This window comes from Poecile atricapillus, chromosome Z (genome assembly GCF_030490865.1).
Source record: "Poecile atricapillus isolate bPoeAtr1 chromosome Z, bPoeAtr1.hap1, whole genome shotgun sequence".
Classification (NCBI taxonomy): domain Eukaryota; kingdom Metazoa; phylum Chordata; class Aves; order Passeriformes; family Paridae; genus Poecile; species Poecile atricapillus.
Window position 1 is genome coordinate 77251457 of NC_081289.1, and position 27854 is coordinate 77279310.

Here is a 27854-nt window from a genome sequence, read left to right on the forward strand (position 1 = left end):
GAAAATACTTAACGAAAAAAACACCTTTTGAATCATTACAATCAGCATATCAGATGTTTGTTTTCATCTATAGTTATTCAGTCCAAATTTAGACTAGCACTAGGAAATGATTTCACAAAAGAAATGTTCATTAAAATATAGCTGCTTCTCAGCAATAAGGAAATGTGAGCCTGGAAGTAATTACTACACGAGAAGTGGTCAGAACTTTGTTTTTAACTATGCTGTGACAGTAGTTTTCACATAATACAGGGAGTTTTTGAACATGGGTGATACAGAAGTCCACTTCTACTCTTTTAATATGTCAGAGTGCACTACCATGTAGCAAACTTTTGGATGCATCCTGCTTTTCTACATAAACACAAGCACAGTAAGTCAAAGAAACGTTTTTAAATAAACCAGACCATGTGCAGCCCTCTTCAGTCTATGGCTGCAGCTTAGGACTTGAAAAAGATTGGAAGCTTGTAATGCAGGCCAATGCTCTGTTCAGGGAAGTCTGAACTCTCTGCACTGCTGTTTAGGGAAGCTCCGGCAAATGTGAATTTTAGATTTTTCTATTATAAAAAGCAAAGTCATATTTTAAATAAAAACAGAGTTTTCAGCTGGAAATTAAAATAATTTCAATATGTCTGTTCTAATATGCCTAGTGACACAGTGAAGTGAAAAAAGAAGGCATAACAGCATAATGGTTAAAGATGCAGTTCAGTTGAACATGCGGTTCCAACAAGAGATTATGGATCTCATGTGGATACACTGGATGTTATTTTAAGATCAGGCTAAACACTGTAATGGCCTCTTGCAGTCTTAAATCTTTCTGCCTCAGCAAGGGAGGGAGGGAGGAAAATAATACAGAAATTCAATCTCCAGTAAGAGAGTTTCACCAATCCAAGGTCCAGGCCAATAGGAAATACATTTCAACCCACAAACATCTCTTAGAAGGTAATCAAGAGCATTACAAACCATTATGAATTATGGACCAACTTTCAACAGGGGTAGGTGTTTGAAGACAGACGTTTCATCCACTGTGTGTAATAATAATTAGTAACTGCTCTCTCAAGAATATTTCCTGCACCTTCATCCATTTCCAGAGCCCAAGGCAATAACTGCAAATAAAGCCTTAGGATGGTGGAAATAATTTAAGCTGTTCAGTCTGACATGAGACAAAATATTCAGTGTAACTAGTTTAATTTGTCATGTTCCATCATAATCTCCAAAGAATATTATACCTGACATTAATAATATGATAGAAATTTATGCAAAAAAATAAGAAGACAGAAGAAATTATTCCAAATGCACCAGTGGCCAAGTGAAAATGGAAGGCAGATAAAAATATTCAAATATTCAAAAACAGCTGCCCCTCACACTCAGTATTCAGTTTTGGGCCTCTTACAAGAAGAATGACATTGAGCTGTTGGAGTGAGTCCAGAGAAGTGAATGGAATTGATGACGAGCAGCTGAGGGAGCTGGGGGGGCTTGGCCTCGAGAAACGGAGGCTCAGGGATGACCTTGCTGCTCTCTACAATGACCAAGAGGAAAGCGTAGCAGTGGGCATCAGGCTCTTCTCCTAAAGAAAAAGCCACAGAACAACAGGGAATAGTCTCGAGTTGCACCAGGGGAGGTTTAGTTTGGATATTAGGGGAAATTTCTTCATGTAGAGGGCATGGAACAGGCTGCCCAGGGCTATGGTGGCATAAACGTCCCAGGAGCTATTTAAAGACATGGCAGTCAGGGGCATGGTTTAGTGTGGACTTGGCAGTGGGTTAATGGTTGGAACTAAATGATATTGGAGGTATTTTCCAACCTAAATGACTCTGTGTTTCTAGGAGAACTGGGTACTCCAGCCTTCTAAAAGCCTCTCTGAAATGCTAAAACTAATATCTGTGAAGCACTTCATCATCTCTGACACATGGATGTGTCTCACAAAATGTATGGATTGGAGCAGTCTTTACAGTTCATTATATCCCTCTGCTCCTGGGAATGGTGAATTCTTTTTTTTTACCCCAGGTTTGCAGTTCTACTTCAAAGTTATTAAATTGATAGGATGACCACTATTTACATGAAGGTTTATCTACCATTTTTACTGAGACCCCCATCAGTATTTCTTACTTCAATATTTTTTTCAACTACCTCTTTACCAAGTCTAATTCTGAAAAAAAATCAGCTAAATGTTGAAAGGTTTATAAAAAAAAAAATATCTAAATTCTATAGAAAGCATTATTATAGATGGATAGGTAAAAATCTTGCATACAGTCAGTTGCTTGGAGCTGTAACTATTTGTTACTCGCTGTAACTAACTTGATATCCTCCAGTATTTCTTCATAAAAATTGGAAGATGTTCACCACAATTCACATTCAAAACTTTAAATTACTGAGATAAGGCAGAAACAAATTATTTTGCATTTAACATATTCTTCTTCCTGCTCTCGTTCACTTAGCTTAAAAGGTTGGTGTTCTACCAGTCAATATTCCAGTGCACAATGACATTATCTCTCCACTTCTGCTTTTATCCATTTGCAGCGTATAGTTCACACCATGAAGCTCTATGCTGCAACATTCCTGGCCTGAAACAGACTTCTAAAGGCATCCCAGTACCTCATTTTTTTTTTAACATTTTCTGACTTTCTGAAAAATCAGCTAATGTAAAGCACGACAGTGAGTTGTGGCTTGATCAATTTTCTCATATGGTTCAGGCTGTCACTGCTGTTCTCAATGTTCTTGCATATTTTAGCACTTCTGTCTCATCACAGAAAGAACAGCTCACAAGGAGCTTCAGCAAGTGAGAGTCTAGCAAAATGCCAAAATGGAATGCAATCCTACCAGATATCATAGCTGGTATTTACACCATAACACATAATACATAAAGAAGCTTGGAAGTTTCTTGGTTTTTTAAAACTGAAATTAATAATAAAGGAACTTAACAGACGAAAGTTTTGCTTTTTCTGACAGCTTCTCAGACTACAAAATTGTACCATATACCTATTCACACTGTGCAAGGCTGTTCAATATCATAAAATGCTGCAGAATTTTAATTCAGGCCATACTCAATTGGAATAAAGATTATAATTTTATTCCTTCAGCACTCTCATCTGAATTTCATCTAAACTTTTGAGTATGAAAGCTCATAGCCTCAAGCTCCTGCTTCCTACCTTCACTGCAGCCCAGACTGATTACAGCGTTTTGCTAAGCCATCCCATGAGCCACCTTAACAGGGTAGAAACACAATAATTGGCTTCCTGGACAGGTTTGAGGCCAGTACACCATCTTTCTTCCATGTGTTTGGTTTTTTTTGACATTGGAACTACACTCCTGCTATTTTTGTAGCACTGCTCCTCTGAGGTTTCCCATTATTTCTCCAGCCTTTCCCTGATATATTATGGTGAATTCTTTCTGTCCTTCCACTCTCCACAGAAATTAAAGCACAGTGCAAGGCTCTCCTCTTAAAAAGAGGCCTCCCCTCCTTTTTACTCCAGGCCAATTCCTTGAGAGGTGATACCAGGCACATGCAAGGTGAGAGCACTTGTCTCCTAAAAATAGATGGAATGTGGTCAGGTAATTTCCTTACCTTCTCTTTTGTTTTCAACACAAGACAACTGATTCTGGGTTTTTCCCCCAAAAGCGATAGTATTCTTTCCCCAGTTCTTTTAATGTGGCCTCAGTAGGTTTGCATCAATGTCATTCTCTACCACCAAACTACTTAAGAGTAAGTTAAGAGTGGGTATTGAAATGTAATGTTCCCTTGCTCCTTTCAAGAAAGGAAGGAAACTTTCCACATCCTGTAGGCCTGAATTTTCCTTGAGTGCTTTTGTGATGGAATAAAGAGGAAAAAAATATTATCCTTGCAAAATCACTGGGTGTCATGTGGTGACTTTGTGACTTTGCTTATATCCCCAGTCGCCTTGTTTGTTACATAGTAAGTTCTACACCTTTAAGACTGGCTCTGAGAGCAAAGGGAGGGGGAAGAAGAAGCGTGTAAGCATGTTAAGAAAGAGCCCCCAGTCCCCCACATCCTGCTTCAGACTGTGTTGTCTGCAGCATGGACAGACAGTGGGACAGAGCTCTCCTTTTCTGTTAGTTTTTTAGCTAGCTGAGGCAGGGAACTTCCCCAGACTGTTTTTTTTTCCTTTTTCCTGGGATCTGTTCAAACCTTATCTGGACTGAAAACCCAGACAAACACCGGGAGCTCATGTCTGTGGTCCATTGAGGCCTGGGCTTCAGCAGTCCAGCACCGGAGGGACTGATAAGAGACTGAGCAAGCTGAGCTACACTCCAAGGACTTTTCTGAATGTACCATCTCTCTGAACAACAAGATGTTTCATTATTTAATATTATTAAATTTCTGTTAAATAAACAGTTTTTTTCCACTTTTCTCTAAGGAAATCTTTTCCCGAACCAGTTGGGGGAGGGGCTGCTTGAATTTGCTTTCTTGAGGGACTCCATTCAGAGGTTCTCTCCCAAATTTGCCCTAAACCAGGACACTGGGGAAACAAAAAAACCCCATATAATCTATCAGAAAGTTTTCAAAGATGGCATTACATTCTAGCTAAAAAAATGTACTCTGAGATACAGGAAAAAAAAAAAATCAATAATTCAAACATTATTGTACTCTTTCAAGGATCTGTCTCTCTGGCACATGTTCGTGCCACTATTACAGTGTTCAGTGTAATCATTCATCATGGAAACTGATGTCCCAACCAAGAGATTACAGCAAACCATTCATGCAGAAATTCATCCCCAGAATCATCAATAAACCTGCACTTGCCAGCTGCAACAACATGCAAACATATATGCATTTTACGTCTGGCTGCTGTTGAAGTGTGTTTCCTGTTAATGGTATATTCTGTTATTGCCCAAGTTGATGGTTTGGTCCAAATGAGACCCTCCTACCCCACATTGTCAATCTATCCTGAGTCTCCTGCCAATCTGTCTTAGGCCCACTGCATGCTTGGAATTCCACTTTGGAAATCCCCTAGACTTTGACACTTGATTAGTCCATGTGACCCAACTTTCCCCCCTACCTCCCTCATTGGATGATGATTTTGTGAACCCTGCCTTTTACCCTCCCCAGGATATCTCTGATTAGCTGATGCTTTGTACCCTCCCTTTGAACCACCTCCCTATTTCAGCTGTTGCCTGCTAGCACTTTCTTTTGCCCCCAAGATTCTCCAGAGCAATAAATCCTCTATTATCCCATGCAAAAGACCTCTCTCTCATCCTTGTCTCCTCAGAGCACAGACTGACAGCCAAAAAGCCATAGAGCAAGTGCTCTAGTCACACCTCAGGTCATCCTGCTCCTGGGGTGTGACCCACTCCTGGAGCAGGCCAAACTGGTAGAGCCAGATAGCTGCCAGATAGAGCTCCAGCCTGATGCAATAGCTCCCAAGCTTGACATTGTCTTTAAAGACATCAGCATTGCAATAAATCTACATTTTTCAATTTTAATCCTACATTTTTCCTACGACAGCTTAAAAACTTATTTATACTTCTGTACTGCAGCTCCATTCTAAAATTAATCTTGTTCAAAGCATTTTTTCTTGTTTTTGCTGCCTATATTCTCTCTAAGGATGAGCTCTTCCAGTTGTGTCCTTTTAGTACCTAATGCCTTTAAGGTGAAAATTAGTAACTGGCTTCAACCACACCACACTATAGAACTGCTAAAAATTGATTATGTTGGAAAATTTGTTTCTGATTCTTCACTACCATTGAAACTTAGAAAAACCTAAGTTATCTGTTAACAATTCCTTGCTTAGTCTGTGCTACAGGTAGTGTAAATAGTAATTCCTACTTTATGAGGGGTGAGGTAACCAAACACCATGATCATGTCTGAGAACACTGACAAACAAATCACCAAAGATAAAATACCATTTTACATACATTACATTTTTTATACCTGAACTCAGCTAGCTAGCCATCCACCAGTCTCTTAATGTAGCCATAAAATTACAGGACTGGACAACATCAGAAACATGCACACAAGGTAAATGCATGGCACTTTTCCTGAAACAAAGGAACAGAGCTAAGCATCTATTTCACAGAAATCCAGGACCCCAACTTTCAAGTTGTTTTTAAATGTTCCCCAGTCTAAATTTTTTTAAATGCCCTGTTTTTCTCCTACGCACCAAATGAATCCAAAACAACAGTTCTTTATAATACCTTTTTTATTTTTCAGCCAGAAATACAATTTAATTTAATATTTCAATAAACAGTGGTGTTTATTCCTTAAACAAATCCCCTATCTCTTTGGCATTGACCGTATTCTATTTTTCAAACTAAAGGCTATATAGGAAGACTTTACTTTCAATATCATTGTTCAATACATTAAATTTACACTTTAAATTAGTGTAGTTAACTTTGAAAAAGACACTTTTTGTTTTGGTATTTTCTAATAAACAAAAAACAAACAAACAAACAAACAAAAAAAACCACCAAAAAACCCACAAAATGTTTATTAGTGGGCTGCCTTAATTTAAAGCGTTGAGTGATAGACTATAAACTCTTCATTTTCCAGAGCACATGCACTAACTAGTGCTTTCTAGTAATTCTGAGCGATAAACAAAGAAACAAATAAAAATCTTAACTTTATCAGAAACAATCAAATAATTCATGTTTCAAAGCAATATGAAATTATTTTTAACTTCTGCAGAGGTCATCAGGCAAAATCAAGTTTTGCACTTCTTCAGCAAATGACTGCACATAAAAAAAAGAATGAAAACTATTTTTCATTTTTAAACTAAAGTTACCAAAATCTTTTAAACATATCTAGGAATACAGCTGTGAAAACTGCATTTAATGTCACGTTTGGATAAAAAAATTCATTAAGTAACAAAAATAACCCAGTGCATTATTCTGCTGAAAAATTCAAGATCATCTCTTCAATGCTGACAAGAAGTATTTTACTTGCACTCTTGTCAAGAAACAATTTTCCCTCCAGAGCCCGTGTTCAGTGCTTCAAGTCAAATTTCCAGATTTCCAAAGATATGCTGAAGTTGACACCTTCTGCTACTATAGATGAAATGAAAATCACAAAATCAAAAACATTACCAACATACCAATACACACATTCCAGTTTGTCTCAAGACAATGTAAAAAAAACTCCAACAAAACAACAAAACAAAAAACGACCTGCACTTTGTAAAATATTTGCTTTAAATAACTGAAATAATTATTCTGAACATGTTTTATAGAATAAAAAGGATAAAGCAATTACTTTCATGCAGAAACTAAAAAAATAATTTAATAGGATTCAAGTAGCAAAGGTTTCTATTACAAATTAATCTCACCCACATCACCAACACAAGCGCAGTCTCAAAATGAATTGGATTGTTTAAATAGAAAGTGATTCATCCAGTCAAGCTCACTTTCCTGTTCATGTTGTAAGTAAAACCCATATATTTTACTACAGAAACAAAAAGAAAACCCAGAAAAACTCCTTGAGTACTTATCCAAAAGCAGTTTCTAACATCAAGCCAAAATTAGCAACAACCAGGCAGACATCACCGATTTTTCAGTGTTGAATTACTGTAAACACTAGATGTAGCAGTACAGAAAAAAAATCCCAAAAATCAAAAGCTTTTTTTTGTTAAAATGTGTCCAAAGAAATATCCACTAGTTGCAGTCAAATCTGCATTAGAAGTTGCTCTATCAGGAAAGATTTCTCTCTCCAAGTATTTGCATCTGTCAAGACTGTATTGAAATAAATTACTTTCTGGAAAGTAACACTGACCTGATAAAACCACCTATATTGTGGAAAGTTATGTACACAGTACAACAGTAGATTTTTGCAGCAACAGAGAAAAGATCAGAAACCATTTCTAAATTTGAGATGATAGGTCATGTGCTATTCCTTGCAAACATACGATCCCCTCTAAGAGTAAGGTGTTGGAGCTGGTATTGTAGCACTTCTGTGTCAGGAGGTTCCTTAATGTTCATTTTGTCTAAATTGAGGTAGTCCAGTGATTTTGAATGAGCCCTTTTACCTTTCAAAAGGCGGAGAGGCAGGGGACCATGAAGTGCCTTGTAAGGTTCATATGGTAAAGCTTTACTGTATTTATCCCCTGAGCTGGGCATCCGTCTCCTCCTCCTTCCATCTACTGCTGGGATCTCATATGGCTGGTAGTACCTACTTCTAGTTTTGTACAAACGCGAGGAACGTGGAAGTCCTGAATCAATATGTTTGGAGCCCAAGTTAGGACCAGATTCTGCTTTATTGTCCTCACTTCCTGTACAGTTATGGGCTAGTTTTAGCAGCTCCTCTCCAGTTGCAAAGCCAACCAGGTAGTTAGAATCCATGTGAAGGATCTGATATCCTGCAACTGTCTGCCGTAATGGTGAGCAGGGGGTGCTGGAACAGCGTGGCTTTTCTGCTTCCATCCTGGCCGCAGAACTCGCCTCTGCAAGAGGCACAGGGAGGGTGGAGAGGGCAGTTCTGGACTCTCCATTCACATCAACTTCCATTTTAAACACAAAGCTTTGCTCCTAAAAATAAAGCAGAGCTTGTTCAGAAAATGCAACACAAGGTGCTGAGACAGGACCACAGAATTGCAATTTTGTACCACCCAGAAGTCATAACCAGTACTTACGTATTCAGCCTGGTCTTACCTCTGCAGAGTGTCATATAACAGAATCATCACCAACATCAGTCTTTCAAAATTATCTTGGGTGGGTTTTTTATTAAAAGATACCATAAAGATACTGATAATTATAAATAGTTAAAAATATACTTTAATACTATCATACTCAAAAATGGAGCACCTCTCTGAATCATTTTTTTCAGCCTTTTGGTGCATTTGATTTTTTGTAGTCCCTCACATCTTGGAGCATCCATTAGCAGATCCATAGCACCTTCCCCCATCTTTACTGTGTAATTTGTCTACAGACAATATTTTTATTAAGCAAAGCTTTCAAAAAACATGCCTAAAAGGTACCACCTCATTCAGATATGACAATGGACCAGACCTGATCTGAGTGTACTGCAATACTTCCACCTTCCAGATGTGCAGACAGCTTGCTTTAAATTCAAAGAATGATAACCTAGCTGTTCCACACCTGTCTGATCAGGTCATCAGCAATCCTCACTCACTCCCCAAGAAAATTCACCTAGCATCTTACTCAAAATTAATCAAACACACTCTTTTATTCTAATAGGATCCTAATGTATTTCAAACAAAGCATACTGTGTTTAATGAAGACTGTATTTGATTCTTATAAGTATCTTAAGAATAAACATAATTTATTTTTTTGTATTTCTTTTGGAAATAGACTATCTTACCTTTCCCTCACAACTATTCCAAATATATTATTTGGTTCCTTTACAAACACAAGTGCTCACTGCAAGGTATTACCATTGCTAACATGGAAATATATGGTCATCATCACAGCAAGTATACATCAGTAGATGCCAGAACACTGGAAAGCGTTCTTTTCGTTTCTATTTTCAGAGTCATCTGAACCATTTCAGTGACACAGCTATTTCACAAAACAGAAAGGTCATATTTGTTTCAAAATCCATGCTTTCTTCATTGTCAGACTCACTTTTGCTCTAAACTGTAACTAGTGGCTCTGTAGTCAATATATTTCACAAAAAAATTCAGCATAGCTATGTCTTGTTTAAGGGCAACAAGACTCAAAGGAAGGAAAGTTAGCATCTACGTGTTAAGCAGAAACAATTCTGAAATTCATTATGTGTGACCATAAACTACATTCAAAAGCTCAATATTTCACAACTAAGACCAACTTAAAACACACTTCCAAGAGTTTGCAAACTTAGGCACTTGCTGCCACTTTGAGGCTTAGAACATCACAGGCCACGTAGCAATGACACAATTAACAATGAAATACTTTATTTCTGTAGAAAAAAAATTGTTAATTTTCTGTAGAAAATACATGTTTTTCAATTAGATACCCCAAAAAATCCCATTAAGACCAATCTCCATTAGATTGTTTTGAAATAAGAGAGGGAAGTGTGAAAGTATCCCCGGCAAAAGAAAATACTAGCCTCTTGCAAAATATAAGATTAACTTGTTTCTTTTAAGGGACTGGGAAAGAGCAGCTCAAATAGTGTTGTCAGAGACTGAAAATCTGTCTGAGACATCTTGGGGGCTTCAAATGTGTCGTAGGGTGTGGGTCTGGCAGGGACCTTGCTCTGTTGAGGTGTTGCCCTGCCCCCCACATTCCCCAGCCTCACAGTGTCCATCAGTTATGGCACAATGAAGGCAGCACCCCAGTGCTGCCTAACCCAGACCCTGAGTGGCCAAGCTACTAAAAGCCCCACCTGGGAGGAAGGGTCTTTAAGAAGGCTGTCCATGAGATAAGCATATTGTTCTTTAACCCCACCTTCATCTTGGAGGTTTACATCACTGGAACCCAGGAGCTGGGAGCTACTTTTGTTTTTCTACATCTTTCCTGTCTTTCTCCCTTTCTTCTTCTAACTTTCTTTTCACAGAAGATAATGCCAAATGGATTTAAAGGTTTTCTATGTTCAGTGGGCCGTATCTGTGTTGTGGTGTTTCATGTTTTACTAAATCATTTGACAAAGTTCCTCATCTTCTATAGTTTGCTAGTATACTTTTCTGTGAATTTTTACCTCTTGAGGATATCTGGTTGGTATTTCTCTTTTGCATCTACCCAGATCAAAAGAATCTCTGTTTTAACCCTGGATTTAAATGACTGGGGTGTGATGTTTCTTCCCTGCTTAGTCCCCAGTCATCCTGTTTGTCCCTGCTAGTCTATTATGCTAATAAACAAGGAGCAAACAAAATGCCCACTGTTCTGCTAAAGAGGATTTTATTTGCCTTTAACAGACTTATATTATGGAGAGACTATTTCTAATGTTCCTTTAGTCTCTTTTAATTTTCAGTCATGGTGTAATCAGGATTCTTCATTACCAGTTTTGCATACCATACCTTTTGCAAATATACTTCACCCAATGAGATTTTAAGCATTTTGGGGTTGGACTAGATGGTCTGGGGTTGGAATAAATGATCTTCAGAAATCCCTTCCAACCCTAACAATTCTGTGAATAGAACAATACTGGTAAAACAGTTAAATAAAGAATTGAAATACTGAAGCAAACCAGACACCAAAATTTTTCACTGCAGAAGGTCCACACAACTCAATAATGCTTCCTATTATATTTAATTGAATTCAATATATATTTATGGATTCAGTTACCAGTTTTAGAATAGCAGAAGCAGTTGCTTCCTACTTTAACACCATATCAAGCAATGAAACAGTAAATCTGGTAAGGCTTCAGCTACTGAAATAAAGATATTAATGACAATTTGTTAAATTGAAATTATGCACCATCAGGCACAGCACACAGAAATTCTGCATTACAATTTTCAACTACCCTGGGATTTTAGGCATGAAACATAAATATCTGTTCTTGCTCTTAATTCCAAAGTTTTACCCTGCAGTTTGGAAATCTCTCCTGAAAACTTCCAGAAAGACTCAATTTGTACTGTTAAAAGAAATTGAAATGATGCTACAAAAAAACCACAGAAAACAAATAAACCCACCCCCCCCAAAAAAAAAAAAATCCCAAACAATAAAACCTGAAAACAAACAACAAGCCCAGAACAAACAAATCATTTGAAACAGCAGTATGTGCCCTAAAGAAGAGGAAAGAGGAAGAGCACTTCATGCACTCTGGGAGTTTAAAGTAACACAAAGGCTCTTCCCATAGCACAACTTTTAAAATTGATTTCCTTTTGTTTGAAACATGGGAGTGTGTTCTGGTAACCAAAACCAATCAACTTGGAAAAGCAACCCTGCAGAAGGGAAGGAGTCAGCAGTTCACTGCACAGTAATTACCCTCACTGTAAACCAGTACAAAGGAAAATCAGGGCAGAAAGTATTCCAGCCAGCAAGGTGCAGTCTAGTACTTAAGGTTCTGAAACTGCAGAACTCTCATTCTCTGCTGCAGTGTGAAGGACAATGCTAAAACCAAGCAATCCTGTCAGACTTTTGAAAGCAACAGCAGCATTAGAAGCTGGTGCCACAAACATCAAAAACTCAAGGGAACAGCACTGCTAGCTCGTGATATGAATGACTGGCCAGCTGCATAAGCAAAGGACCAAAACTCAATAAGTATGTGCTCAGCTCCTCTTTCCCAAGACTTTTAATGCTAGTTATTCAAACTGCCCTATGGCCTCAAATTATTTGTATCCTTATCTAAGAAAAAAAAAACAACCCAACCAAAAACAAAAACAAAGAAAAACAACAGAAAAGACATAAAGACATTATTTAGAAGACTCCTATGAAAGAAAACAGAAAATAATTTGAGAGTCACAGTGAGTGTAGGTACCATCACCTATAAATAGATATTTAAAATTTTTTGACAGTATTTTAGGACATTTCTATGGTTATAAAGCATTTGATAACTTCTGTTATGTTCACTGCTGTTTACAAGTATAAGCTCATCACTAATTCCCAGCATCAGTTATAACACTGGATAAAGCAGTATGCCTGTTTAAAAAGATGGCTGCCTCCGATGACAGCTGGCTTGTCTTCCTGCCTCTCAAACAGAATGACAACAGAGTGATGCCAATTCAAGACAATTTATAATTGAAGATTATTATTGAATCTAAGCAAGGAGATTAAGAACAATATGGCATATCCTTTCCTGCTGGTCCACATATTAAAAAAATATGAAAAATAACTGAAAATAGCAGTTACCAAAATAATTAATTTGACCAACACCTACCAGAATGGCCTCCAGAACAAAACTCAATGAGATTTTACAAGAATTTATTAATTCTCTTTGTATATTTCTGCATATAAAGTAACCAGACCCAATACAGACAAAGACTGCAAAAATTGTCTAAAACACAGGGCAGGGAAATAATGAAGATAAATACTAGATTAACTACTAAACATCACTGTATGACCTAAAGAATACATTAATATTATTCGGATAGTTCTTTCAGTGCAAAACCATCAAAATTTCCACATTTTTCAAATGTAAAGACTTTCTAGTTATAGAATCTTTCACAAAGTTGTGAGATACCGTTCATATCCTTCTCATAACACGGGACAAATGAGAAACAGACATGCATGACCCACTAGGGCCTAATATCACAATATACACACTGTAAATCATTTGTTGTTGAAATTATTTCTTGCCATGCGCCTCACTGCACTCAAAATCTTGTTTGGTTTTTTTTTTCCCCCCAATAAAATGTTACTTCTTCTGTTACATGCATTACTTACTATCTTTTTGAGGAAAGAAGTGTGACTTACAAAATACAAACTTTAATTACCCAATTTTTAAAGACAAAAAAAAGATGAAGAGGATTTTCCTTGATACTCGTATGCTTTGTAGAAAGTCTATATTATTTTGTAGCCACTGTAAGTTACTTTAACCAAAATAACCGCTTCTCTGTAATTTCACATTTCTATTGTTACTTATGTCCACAGATAGAATCTGAATTCATTTTAAAACATGTCTTTTATTTTTCTTTTAGATAAGCATTAAATTTCTGTCCATTCAGTAGATGTTTTCTTCTTAAGCATTTATTCTTCCTCCTAGATGCCAAGTCAGTAGGCAATACTATTAGCTAAGAATCACTAAGATATGTCACATTGATAAAATGATAGCAATTGCAACAAGAAAAAGCAGAATGGAGATGGCAGAGGTGCTACCAACTGTAAAAGAGTCAAACATAATGAATAGAGATATCAAGCCAGTTTTGACACCTTCCCTTCTCTGTGCTGCCATTACTTGATATATACAATGCACTTAGAAGATAAAATGTTTGTCTGTTAAACACAGGAGTAAGTGAAATCACCCAGCATGTTTGAAGCTGGGACACTTTCAATTATTTCAATTGTCTTTTTGATAAGAGAATAAAATAAGGTCTACATCAATCCCCTTGCAGTCTGAAGGGAAAAAAAAGTTTGCTGTTTCTTACAAGAAATTCCATACCCCTCTAAGCTAAAGAGAATGGAGGCAATATTAAATTGCTGTACCACATAAGACAACACTCAGATGGAGTAACAACTAAGTGTAGTACAGATTTACTTCCTCAAAATTACATGCAAGAAAATTAAATTATGCTTAAGACATACACTATAATCCTACAGACCTTAAGAAAACATGAATTGATATTACTGAAGTAATAAAGCCAGTGCAGTAACTTCAGAATGCAATGCAAAACAACAGCCTACAAAACAACTAGTAAAGTGTGTGTTTTGGTGGGGAAAAGCAGGGGCTCTTGTCAACGGGTAAAATATTAAGCCATTCAGCTACCCAGTATACCAAGCAATAAATACCACATGGCTTATATAAAACTATGATTTACAAAATGTTCTTTTTGAAAAGAATTTCTACCAATAAGCTCCTACTCCAAGTAGCAGTGACCAGTTTTTCAATTCTTCTTATTAACACAGTTTTAAGCAGTGTTTAAACTAGGTTTAGTTTTAAATAGTGTTTAAAACTATTATGATTCAGAAAACTACCTTTTAAAATTGAAGATGGTCAAAAGTGCACTACTGAAGAACTACAACTAGCAACACAAGTGACTAGCTCAGACCAAATCAGCATGACAGAGCATACAGTTTACAAAGAAAAGAGACAGATGGAATGTTAAGAGTCTGACCAGACTAATGAATTTTGTATGAAGAGACCTAGCAAGCAGAAGTGAAAGAAAATGGTGGGAAAGAAGGCCATTTAACATCTCTCTGCCAAGTGATACTAGATGGAAGTGTTTACCAGACAGTAACTTCTCTGAAATATTTAGTTTTCCACATGGACAATGTGACTCCCTTGCTGGACTGAATCACAGACAAACACTTCCCCTTCACTTGGTCAGTAAAATGATGCTCCTGGCCAGCATAAAGGTGGTTGTTTACTATGCTGACTCTTCAAAAAATAAAACAGTGAGATACATGCAAAAAGCTGATACATATTGTAACACAAATAATTTTTATTCTTTATTGGATTAGTAAGTAAAATAATGTTTCCCTTATAATTTAATTTCTTCTTCTCTGTATTTTTGATCTTCTATCTTTTCATCAACTAAAATCTAAGTTTCACCTTCGAAGTTCTTGTTACTTTCACGTTAGCTCACTTGGGAAGACACCACACAACCTGACTTATCAACAAAAAACTAAAGTGCCTTTCAAAAATAAGAGACAGAAACAAACAAACAGAGGACAGTATTCCAGTTTTTACCAAATAAATACTGATTTCTTTAATTTAAAAACCAAAGTTCTAATGGGACTATGGGTCTCCACTGTTACTATGTTAAAGAAGAAATTCAGGTTGGGTAATGTTCTATACTTACAAGTCAGTGCAGCTCTGGTGACATTATTTTGAAATGACCAGACTAAACAATACAATATTCAGCCTTTGACTAGGAACAGCTATATCAAAGAAATAAACTTTAAAAATGCATCTACTCACAGATACTATTAAAAAAAATGTTTAATCAATGCAATTTAGTTTTTTCATTTTTTTTAATGGAAGTACTTTAAGCACTCTCTCAAGCTCAGTAACACACATAAAGGTTTTAAAGTTTTGTTGTTTGCCTGATTCTCAAATGCTCCTTCCCTTACTTAAATGCTGCTTAAAAACCAGTGTAATGCAAGTGTGGACATGCAGTTACAGTAAATTTCTATTTCAGACTTACAACTACTGTGAACACAAATCTTCCTCCCAGAACATTCAGTTCTGATTCGTCTGACTTTGCCATACCAATACGACATTTGCATATGACTATACATGCCCAATGGCCAAGCCAGCAGCATAAGGGTGATCAAAGAAGAGACTGTACAGAAAGCCACACTATAATGCCAGTACTCTGACACAAGAGCCTAATTTCAGTGATTGCATTGCCACAGCCTCATTTCCTTCTGCTTCAAAGACACTGTGAGAACCATCCTCCTCGATCTTCATTATCCTAACAAATGCTCTTACTCAGGGGAGAAAATAAAAGCTGAAGCAAGTACATCTGGTTATCTGGAATATGGTTCAAAATATATCAACAGCAGGAGGGTAGTGGGAGAAGCAGCTTTCTGACATCGGTTCATTTCTGTATGCAGCTATGCAAGCAAAATGTATGAAGTCCTGGCCTGCTCCAGAGAACACAGTAACAAACACATGCTCCAAAGAAACACCTATTAGAGTTCATAATTTCCTATTTTCTTTGTAATAGAGAATACATTTTTGCCAGGCAAAATCCCTATAGCAAACAGCATATAAATAATATATACAGAGAGCTAAGATCTGAGATTGCTTTCCTACCTTCTGCAGACCACTCAAAACAGCACCACAACTGCTCAAAGACACTCTTCCAGTAAATGTGCAGAGACAGGACTGGAAAAACATGCCTGACAATGAATCAAAGCAGCTTAGCAAGTTTCATACTCTAAAGTAACACTTGAATGCACCTTTGAGTGCACAAGGGCAGTCAGTGAGCTTCACAGGCCATACAGTAAATATTAAGACAAAACTCTGAGTCTCTGTCTACTCTTCACTAAGCAAAATTTATTACAAAGAAATATAAAAACCACAGAAGGTAAACTATGCACATTGTTACTATCAGAATCAACAGGTCATATCCAAGTTTAGCACTTGCCTAAGTGATCAGGCTGCCAGTGGCTTTAAACTGCAACTGAGGAGACAGTTATGCACACTAAATAAATACATACACTAATGCTAGATATAGCTGCACACAGCTAAGTTCTGGGCTTTTCCACCGCTTGCACTGTCACCCATCCGGTGGTACGGACAGCGCACCAGGAGCAGCGTCAGCGGAGGCTGCAGGCCCCGCATGGCGGCTCCCCGGCCTCCCTGCACACACGGGGATCATCACCAGCGTCCTGGTCTCCCTCTAGGGCTGCCGGGCAGCGCCTGCCATGTTCCTCCCTCCCGGCTCAGCCCCGCCGCACTCGGGGCCGCAGGGCGGGCTGCGGGGCCTGCAAGAGCGCAGGGCCGCCGCTCGCACCACATGACCTGGCGCTGCCCGGCCACGGCGCACCCGGCCCCTCAGTCCGCGGGCCCCGCCGCCCTCTGGGGACCTGGTTCGCACTGTACAACTCCCCAGGCCTCCCCGTCGACGGCACCACCGCGGCTACGGCAGGCTCCACCGCCCACCCGCAGGGCTCCCGCCCTACGGCCCCTCCCTCGGCCCACCCAGCTCCGGGAGCCCAGGGCATGGCCAGAGGCCACGGGGCCGGGGCTCAATTCCCGCCCTCTCCTACCTGCGGCCCAGCGCGGCGGGGCCCGGGAAGGAGCTGCTGCCAGGGGCGCCGTGTGGGTCGCTCCTGTTTCCCGGGCCCACCCGGCGCCGGGCTGAGGGCGGAGCGCGCGGCGGCTTCGTACGGAGCATGCAGGCCGTTCCGAGCTCCGCCTCCCTCCCCGGCCTGAGCCTCGGTATCTTCCACCTGTCCTGAGCCTGGTTTTAATAAACGTTTGTCATCCGTGCCATTTTCTGTCGTATACAGCTGTAGAAATGTATGAAGTAGCCGTCTCTTGGTGACTTTCTCATCGCAGGAAAACTGCCCATTTCTGTTGTATTTCCATGCAGCCTACAAAGTTTGAAAGCTGACTAGACAACAAACCTTTATTAATAGGTTTTTCCGACAACCAATTAGATAATTTCCCTATTGTATTTTGCTGCTATTACTGCAGCAAACCTTGCAAACAACTGCTTAACTTGGCTTTTGCAAGTAAATTGGAAGGGGAAGAAAAAGTGTCATGGCATAGTCCTGTTTTTCCCCTTTAATAAGTGTTTTACCACACAGCTATTAAACCCCTAAGGATAGACTTAAGCTAGGTTTTGTTTCTGAAACTGAGTCTTTCAAGACTCAAACACACAGCTGAAAATCACAGCATTACTGTGATTGGGAAGGCATGAACGACCCACATAAAAAAGCCATGTTCTGCTCTCCCTCTACTCCTAACGGTCCTGCCAAGGAAGAAGCAGGTGCTCTGGTCTTGAATTGCACTGAAGGCTGTCAGCCTTCCATTCCAAAAGCACTTCCATTCCATATGCACCCCGCCTAACCACTGTGCACCCAAATGCTCTGGGAATTTGTGTTTCTTGGAAATTCTCAGAACAAACAACAGAGAAATAAAACCCATGGTTTTTATAAGGCATTTTGATTACAAGCTCTGCAAGTCCTTAAGAGTCATAGGGTTTGCAAGATCACAAAAATGCTCTAAGAACTAAATGAGTAAATTTATCACAGAACACAGGGAATGTATCTGATCTAGCAACAGTCTAAGAAAAGGAACCTGGAGTGTAATTCCATGGGCATTATGAAGCTCTATGTTCCTAAGTACACAAACTCCTTCAGCTCATGCTGACACCTGCAATACTGGCCTGAGTGGGACATCCCATCTTCCTGTGTCGTCCCAAAGTATAAATGAGGCTGTAAGATCTTGTCAGCTACTACATCACAGCTTTCTGCCAACAAACTTCCTCCCAACAACTTCATGCTCTGGCTGTCAACTGAGTTTTCAGTCAGACTCTGAAACTAAATTTCAAGGAGGAGATGGCAGGCAGCAGTAGTGATTGACTTTAGGAGACAGCAGGTGCTTATAATGCGTTCTAATTAAATTACTCTTTAAAAGAAAACATGTTTTCCAGATTAGCAGTGTAATAAATGGAATTGATTCGTGCTTACTAAATTGTAACTATTTGGAAAGCTATTATTAGGAGCAATCAAAAGAATCAGTGTCACAAGGCAGATGCACCCCTTTACAGATGTTATATGTTAAAATTGAGGTACAGGATGTAGTCTGGAAGACAAGTGATGTCCCAAGACGAAAATGGCCTTGAGATGGACAAAATTAGAATGACTTTAGGCATTGGGCCTGAAAATCAGTAAATATCAGACTAATTAGTAGACTTACATAACAACGCTTAGTACACACGTGCAAACCTGCAAGGTTATCTAGAGGATAACAAGGAAGAGGAGAAGCCTTTGCCAAAAGACCACCAAAAGAAGACTGAAGACCCCCTAACAACAAGTAAGGCATGCGCTGTGAAGAAAAGTGATGTAAAGTCAGAAAAATCTGAAATAGGAGGAAACTTATGGGAAACATTGATGAGTATGTATAAGCATACAGTATATAAGTTTAGCTTGAAGGGCTTTGCTTTGTATGTGAGGCAGGGTGGGAAGCCTCCGTACCCCAGTTGGTTTTGCTTATGCTTTAATCATACTTAATTACTGGCAAATTATATATATAAATTGTAATTTTTTACTAAATTGTATTATTTTAGTGTGAAAAACGAGGTTCACATAATTTTTATAGAATTTAAAAGTTTAATAAAAAAGACAATTAGCAGAAAAAAATGGTATACAGATACGGCCGGGTGTCTGCATTCAGCCAAGAGAGCACACCTTACTAATAAAGGATTGTCCCTTAAAAACAGAATCCAAACAGAATTCTACTACATATCCATAAATTCTCATACATATTCATACATTCTTCTTAGGATTTTTGCTGTTCTTCTGTTTATTTTTCTCTTGCCCCCTTCCCAATATATCAATCTTCTTAGCGCCATTGAGATTTACATTCCCTGATACCAGAAATGCAATAAATTCCTCCCTCCAGAGTTCTGGCCACTGCTGTCTTCATCTGGATAAGATAGTTTACAAAATGAGAAAAAAAAGGTCTCCAGCTATCTTTTTCAGTCTTTGGGTTATACAGACAAAAGTAGTTTTTGTTTTAATGCTATGTCATAGCTTAACATATATGTATTATACTGCTATTTCTAAGTTTCATCAATAACAGAAATAAAGAAAACTATATTAATACAACAAAAATTTCCATTCTTATACACATAACATTCATTTTAATATTTGCAAAAAGCCAACAATATATGTATCTATAACATTTACTAAACTTTATTATTTTATACTGAATTACTATTCAATTTACTAAATTGTATTAATTTTTAATTAAACTGTTATTAACTCAAGGGACCTAGTTGTCAAAATTCTAATTTCATTTATAACAGCAGGACTGCTAATGTCCCATCATGTGTTTCCCTCCTCTCTCCAAACATTTTAGTATTGAGTTAGCTGTAAAAATTTTTAACATTTATCACACTAAGAGAATTAACATGGTGCAAAACTTTTAAATTCCTAGGCACTGAAAGAAGGGCAGATCCTGAAAATTTCTCCTAAAGCTAGTATACAAATTCCATACCAAATATTTGAAAATGAACCTGTGAAAAATGAGGTTCGCATATTTTTTTATAGAATTTAAGAGTTTAATAAAAAAGACAATTAGGAGATAAAAATAAAGTACACAGATACGGTCAGGTATCTCTGCATTCAGCCAAGAGAACACCCCTACTAACAAGGAGTGTCCCTTAAAAACAGAACCCTACTACATATCCATAAATTCTCATACATATTCATACATTCCTCTTAGGATTTTTGGTGTTATTCTGTTTAGTTTTCTCTTGCCCCCTTTCCAGTAGATCAATCTTCTTGGCGCCATCGAGATTTACATTCCCTGATACCAGAAATGCAATAAATTCCTCCCCCAGAACTCTGGTCACAGTGGTCTTCATCTGGATAAGATAGTTTACAAATACAGGGGGGTCTTGTGATAGATTGGCATTGTTATAAATTTGTATTGTGATATTGGCTTTCGCAGATGAATCTTATATGTTAAATACTTTTTAGCTATGTATGTACTTTTTCTTGCTAACAAGTCTTAAGCTTAAAAGAATTTTCTAGGTACAAGGCAAGGAAACCCCAGAGGGCAAAGACAGTGGGGCCCAAGCTGTTATCAGGAGAAGAAAAATAGAGCCCAAACTGTTATCAGCAGAAGAGGTGAAGCCCAGCTACCCTCAAAAGGAAGGATGAGAGGCCCAGATGGTTATCAACAGTGACCATTTTGCAAAAGAAACGAAACCAAACTTCAAATAATGCTGACCAGCTAGAATAATGATGACCAGCAAAAAAATATGCTGACCAGCAGAAAGTAAAAATTGTACAAAAGCATGACCTAAGAAGGCAGAACCAGGGAGGAGACATGCTTTGAATATGCATTAACCCCTCACAGCAGGGGGGGATAAAAAGAGTGTTCCTGGGATACCAGGTGTGTTCCTGGCAACTCACCAGGGCACCCGGCCGTTTTAACCCTTTGCTTTATTTCTTTTGTCTCCTAATTGTCTTTTTATTTATATTAAATTCTTTTTATAATTTATTAAGTGAATCTCGTTTTTAAGAGCATTTAAGAAAACAAAGAGAAACACTTAACGAAGTTAAAACTTCTGGAGGCTGATGGGAGTTTGTCTCCTAGCCAACAGCTGGCCATTTCTAAGAATTGACAGCAGTTTTAACCATTAAAAAGTGAGATCAACCTGTGAACACCACCCTAAGACCTAAGCCTGGGAATTTCTTTGTCTCTTTGTTTCCTGGCTGTGAAAGGTAAATGAGCTTTAGCTGGCTTCCCATCCCCTGCCCAGGCCATGCAGCCCGGGCAGGGGCTGGGCTGGGCCTGCCACAGCTCCCGGCTGGGAGATGGGGCCTGCGGGGCTTGCCCCGGGCTCTGGCTGGGCCAGGCCGGTTCCTGGCTCAGCTGCAGTTTTATTTGCTGTGACTGAATTCACCAGAGACTGCCAAGTAAAGAAAGAAAAAGCTCTTGACCTGCGGCGAGCTGAGACAGTGACCACACTCTCCAGAGCAGCCATGAAGAATCTTCCATCGCAGACAACTCCAGCTGCTGCTCCGGCAGAGATCACAGAACCATCTACAAAGCCTGGGCAAGATTTTAACCTTTTCATTACCCATAAGAGATTTGCAGATTAATCCTTTTTTCCAGAGAAAGAAAAAGAGAGTAATCAACATGTAAAGAGACTTTATAAACTATTAGAGACAGTAAAGAAAAGAATTAAGCTTCAGAAAAGGTAGAGAATAAGGAGATGCTTTAATTAAGCTGAAATATTTTTCTGTTAAAGCTATGGAGATGGACAATAGTGTCCTGAAAAAACTCCTTTAATTCATGACAGAGTGTATGGGGAAGAATGGAGTGTTCAAAGTTTGGATTTTGAGCAAAAGGTGGAGTAATTATGACACAGTGAGGTGCTGGAACAGAGGGGGGAGAAGTAATAGATGAAGATCTGCGGCCGTTGTAGAGGCAAAGAGAAAACTTCCGTTTTCCAGGAAAGCTCACAGAAACAAATGAAGAGAACTTTTGCCTTTGAATAACTCATCCTTAAAAATGACATCCCTAAACTCATGGCCCATACACACCTCAGAGTGATGTGAAATGGGAGGAGTGAACTGATGACAGGATTTCTGGGCAGCTGGCATTAGAGAAATAGAAAGCTATAACAGAAATAGTTTTCTTGTGAGAAACTCCATAGATTAGCAGAAGAAGACTTCTGTTTCTCTACAAAGACTGATGAAAAGACTGTAGCAGGAATTGGGACTATTTTAAACACCAAAGTTCCAAAGTTTTTTGTCTCTATGTTGTCATGTGAACGAGGGAATGGTTAAGTAGTGGGGGATAAAGGGGTTTTTCTGGAGGTTTATTCTAGTGTTCTTATTCGTGTAGTTTTGTTAATAAACTTTCTTTATTCCTTTTAAGTTTTAAGCCTGTTTTGCTCTTGTTCTAATCCACATCCCACAGCAAGAAATAAGTAAGTTTTCTAGTTTTTTTTAGTTACTGCTTTAAAACCACGACAGGTCTCTAGCTATCTTTTTTCAGTCTTTGGGTTATACAAGCAAAAGTAGTTTTTGTTTTAATACTGTGCCATAGCCTAACATATATGTATTATACCACTATTTCTAAGTTTCATCAATAACAGAAATAAAGGAAACTATATTAATACAGCAAAATTTTCTAATCTTATAACATTCATCATAATATTTGCAAAAAGCCAGTAATATTATATGCATTTATAACAAACCTATAGCTTCCTAAATCCCCACATTTGTCAAAATTTTGCATTTTCAATGCTATCATGCTGTTAAAATTTACCAAAATAAACTACTGTATTTCATTGCTTTTTTTCTTGCAATGTTTATCAAGGCATCCAAGATTTTACATGGAAAATGTAATGCAAAATGGAAGATACCTTAGAAAACTTGGGCTTTGTTTTCCCACATAAGATCTGATTAACACTTTTTGGTCCTACTGCAACACAGAGGGAAGGAGACCATTCCAAGACATTTTCTCTGCATCATCCTGGCCAGAACATGAAATACCAACATCTTAGAATGTCTGTGCTCAACAGTAGCTTACCACATCAGTGACAGTGAATTAGAATGACAATACAAGACAATTTTTAAGTAAACACAATGTAAAAGGTAAAACACATAGAAAATGGCTCAATTTCTATTCTTTTCATCAAGCTCTTCCTGATTTATTATCCTTAGAGTGCCTTTATCAAAAGACTTATTTTTCTTCCTATTCCTTTATTCCATGTTTGCACATTGGAAACCTACTGCATTGGGCTGGAGTTTATCTGTCCCCATCACTTCGGCCTGCTCCAGGAGCGGGTCACACCCCAGGAGCAGGATGACCCGAGGTGTGACTAGAGCACTTGCTCTATGGCTTTTTGGCTGTCAGTCTGCTCTGAGGAGGCAAGGATGAGAGGGAGGTCTTTTGCATGGGATAATAGAGGATTTATTGCTCTGGAGAATCTTGGGGGCAAAAGAAAGTGCTAGCGGGCAACAGCTGAAATAGGGAGGTGGTTCAAAGTGAGGGTACAAAGCATCAGCTAATCAGGGATATCCTGGGGAGGGTAAAAGGCAGGGTTCACAAAATCATCATCCAATGAGGGAGGTAGTGGGGGAAAGTTGGGTCACATGGACTAATCAAGCATCGAAGTCTAGGGGATTTCTGAAGTGGAATTCCAAGCATGTGGTGGGCCTAGAATAGGACTGACAGGACACTCAGGGCAGACTGACAATGTGGGGTGGGAGGGTCTCCTTTGGATTAAACCATCAACTTGGGCAATAACAGAACATACCATTAACAAGAAACACACTTCAACGGAAATGTTTGGGGCATTACTGCAGTTACTAAATTAAACAGCTGTAAGCTAAGCAATTTATATTTACTCATTGTGTTTGGCTCACATGGATTTAATTCCAGAGCCTAATGAGACAAACATTTTTATTAAATATGCACTTTGTTTTCCCTTTAGAAGAAATGTCACCATTATTTTGAAAATCTGATTTTTGCTGGAAATCCAGAACCACGTTCAGGATGAAAAACAAGATACTAATTTGAGAGGGGACAGGGAAGAGAAAAGCAGCTCTGAGGAGGGTGTGGCTGATGTGGCAGAATAATGTTATATTGGGGGACAAGGGAAAATAAAGGAATATTATTATATTAAAAGACAAAGAAATAAATTTTTGGTATTGCCATATAACTTGCAACTTTTGCCATCCAAATTCAAAAGTTTAGTCATTTCTTAAAGGATTGTTTGGCTAAATTAAAAAATTAGGAGACCAGTGAATACAGTGAAAATTTACTTAAAACCTAAACCCAAAATTTCTTAAGCACATTATTTATTAAAATACCATCCTATTTTTTCTCATATGACCATTTAAAAAATAAGTTTAATAAGTGTGAAAAGCATCCTTTGATTTTTTTATTGGGCCAAATTGACTTTTTTTCCAAATTGAGCTGATTTCAGCTGGAATAACAGCTACTTAAGCAAGGCACAGTTTTGTCCTATAGAAACAAACACATGAAAGAATACGAAAAAAGTGGTGAGTTTGGAGCTTTGTGCATTTTGCAGACATTCAGTTAGTACCAGCTCTGATTCTGAGTATCTGGAAGCAATAAACAGAACTATTCAATGTGAAAAGACACACGGGCTTACACCATGAGGTCTAAAAGTTACTGGGAAAGGGCAGTAAAGTTTTTGACCAGTCTTTAACAAAATATGCACTTAGTGTGCACATGTGTAGGGAGAAGAAAATACTTGTCTGTGTTGCTGTAGGTCTGTTAATTGAATGTAAGTTTATCAAAATCAAACTGTACATAGTTAAAGAGGAAGAGAAGTGATAAAGACACTTGATAAAGATGTCTGTGAGTGGACCTGGTTGCTCACAGAGTCGGTGTAGTCTCCATCCTTCAAGGCTGTCAAGCCCAAGCTGGATAAAGTGACATGGTTTGGTCCCACAGATGATTCTGATTTGAGAAAGACATTACACCACAGTCCTCCTGAGGCCATTTACATCCTGAGTTACTCTGTGTTTCTATGATCCTTGTTTAACCTTATTGATTTTGGATTGAATACATAGCCTATGTTGAGGTTAAAATATATATCAATTAATAACAGAATAGAGTAAGAATAGAACAGAACAGTTGGAAGGGACCTACAATGACCATCTGGTTTAACTGCCTGACTGCTTCAGGGCTGACCAAATTTCTAGCCCATTATGAAGGACATAATTTAGATGCCTGTTTTTGAGGCACTGACAGGTTCAGGGCATCAACCACCTCTCTAGAAAGCCTGTGCTAGAGTTTGACCACCCTTGTCATTCCTAATGTCCAGTCAAAACCTGCCCTGATGCAGCTTTGAACCATTCCCACACACCCTGTTGCTGAATTGCAGGGAAAAGAGCTCAGCACCTCCTTCCTCACTTTCCCTCCTCTGGGAGCTGAACAGAGCAGTTGATATTGCCCCTGAGCCTCCTTCTCTCCAAACCCCACCATGCCTTGCAGGACAGACTTTCCAGCCATTCTACCTGCCTGGTTGTCTTCTGGATGTATTCAGGTGCCTTAGCATTGTTCTTAATTTTTGCGGCCCAGAACTGCACAGTTTTACTCTCTCATAACTAATACGGAAGCTACAAAAGGCAGGAACCTCCAGGTATTTGCTTTTTTCATTCCATCCTGTTTCAAATACAATGTTATTTCAGTCTTTTGAATTCTCTTGGTTGAATCTTCTCCTTTGTTTTCTTTTCTATTTTTCAGTATTTGTAATGCTACATGTTCTGAGCGAGTGCTCTTTAAAAATGTCTACAGATTTAGTTTAAATTCATAAATAGTTCGAACTACTTTTCAGAGTAGCCTTTTAAAATAATTTATGGAAGTTTTACATATAATATTTTAAATCTAAATATAGTCCCAGCCATCACCCAAAAGAGAAAAAGCTATCAAGAGTCTGAACACAAATAAGACAGGACATCTGAATTGACTTATACTCGGATTTGAAAAGATTCACATAGTTTTAGTACTTGTTTTAGTATACAACAACTTTATATATAGTAAATAACAACTTTATTAAATAAAGGAGCAGTTATTCCTTCTTCTGGAGAGGCGAAATAGGAGATTTAGTAAGACAGTTGCAACCAGACCAAAAAAGCTTAGCTGGAAGCAAAGACAATTCATTATATGTTGTGGTGGGCTTTTTAGTTTGCCAGCAAGGTTAGAGGCTTTCGCGTTTGTTTTTCGCTCGCTGCCGCGACTAAAGCTTCTGCTGTGTTCTCCCCGCCCCTCCTCGCTCTTCCGCTGCTGCGGTTGTGCCTGCCGCCCCCGCTGCCTGCGGGCCCGCGCCTCCCTCGGTGTCATTGTGTTTTCCCCTACCCTGCGCCGTCGCCGGCACCGCAGCCCCCGGTCCCGCGCCGGCGGTGCCGGGCGGCCCCCGCTGCCGCCTTACCCCGAAGCGGGTTCGCTCACGCGGGCCCCGGCCGGCGTGACCCCAGGCTCCGGCTTCAGCTCGTGTTTCTCCCCGCGCTGTGTCCGCCTCCGTTTTCCCTCCGGGCGGCCCGCGCGGCCGAGGGAGACCTGCTCCTTTGTTGTCGGGCGCCCGGCGGGCGGCCGCCGCCGCTGGACATCCCTTTTTTTGTTACTCCGGCCCCGGCGCGGTGTCTCTGCCGCTTTTACCGGTGTGTTTCCGGTTTCTCGTGTTCCAGCAGAGGCTCAGGCAACGCGATCTCTCCCCCTCTCCTCCACCCCGTCTTGCAAAAACCCCTAATCCTCGGAAATTAATTAGAGAATTCCCATGTCCGTTACCGCTTATCTTTACCTGTCGGTATTTTATTCGTAGAAAGTTTGTGTGCCCGCCAGCTGTGATTTTTAACTGCGTCTCACAATTCCCAACCCCCCAAGGCGTTAACCCTTTAAAAGGAGCCGGTCAGACCCCCCGTCCTTTGTCTTTTCTCCTGGATTTCTCCTTACAGAATAAATCTGTGAATCGCAAACCAGAAGAGAGTCCTCCCCTCACTACTTCGCCTGATCTCAAAGACGTGTGTTCAAAGAAGGGCTGAAAAGCTCAAACCCGAATCTGGGCTAAAACAGTAGCCTCAGTTCAGGCCCCTCCTGGCCCGAGCCAGAGAGAAAACCTATCGGAGCTAGCCCGGGAAATCTCTGGCCCGCGTCAATAATAGAACTGTTCTGGATCTGCTGCAAAATGCATGTCACCTAATTACCTTGTTTTCCCTTGTCAGTGACTTATCTCTTTGACTGAACATTCTCTAAATTCTAAATTTCAGAACTCTGGATTAGAAGTCTGTGTATACTACATTCTATATATACACAGTGGCAACTTTTTAATCCAGTCTATTTTAATTTTTTTTAAGCAAGTCCACTTTAGAACTCGTTTTCTATCAGTGCAGAATTTAAGCTTCCTGTAAGGTCTTTTCTACAGTAGCTTCTACCTTTTATGATATGGCTGTTCTCTGTAGTTAGTGCATTCTCCTCCTCCTAGGCCCATATTTGATGCCATTCCCACACTCACACATTCTCTTTTTTAGAGATAAAATATTTGAATGTTTTTTTTTTTATTCAGCATCTGTTTTTCACAGTAATACTCTGGACTGCTTTGGTGTTAAGCCAGTTTCTGTATTTCAGAGCACAAGATGGTTGTTTTTCAGGTTAAGAGGGGAAATCAAAAAATTAGCACTTAAAAATGCTCACGAAAAGCAAA

General features: G+C 39.1%; 1 protein-coding gene across 4 annotated transcripts; it reads right to left on the bottom strand.

Annotated features, from left to right (window-relative positions):
* Positions 1 to 6144: 6144 nt before the first annotated feature.
* On the bottom strand, positions 6145 to 27742 carry MACIR (macrophage immunometabolism regulator). Of its 4 annotated transcripts, none has more exons than XM_058828061.1 (2): positions 26586 to 27742; positions 6145 to 8469 (listed from the first exon to the last, which is right to left on the bottom strand). In XM_058828061.1, exon 2 carries the CDS (start codon positions 8446 to 8448, stop codon positions 7825 to 7827), a length of 624 nt encoding a protein of 207 aa, XP_058684044.1. In that variant the 5' UTR covers positions 8449 to 8469; positions 26586 to 27742; the 3' UTR covers positions 6145 to 7824. The 4 variants fall into 4 exon arrangements, with proteins under 4 accessions (XP_058684044.1, XP_058684042.1, XP_058684043.1 ...); XM_058828059.1 differs by lacking the exon at positions 26586 to 27742 and adding an exon at positions 17197 to 17326; XM_058828060.1 differs by lacking the exon at positions 26586 to 27742 and adding an exon at positions 16645 to 16846.
* Between the last annotated feature and the right edge of the window lie 112 nt (positions 27743 to 27854).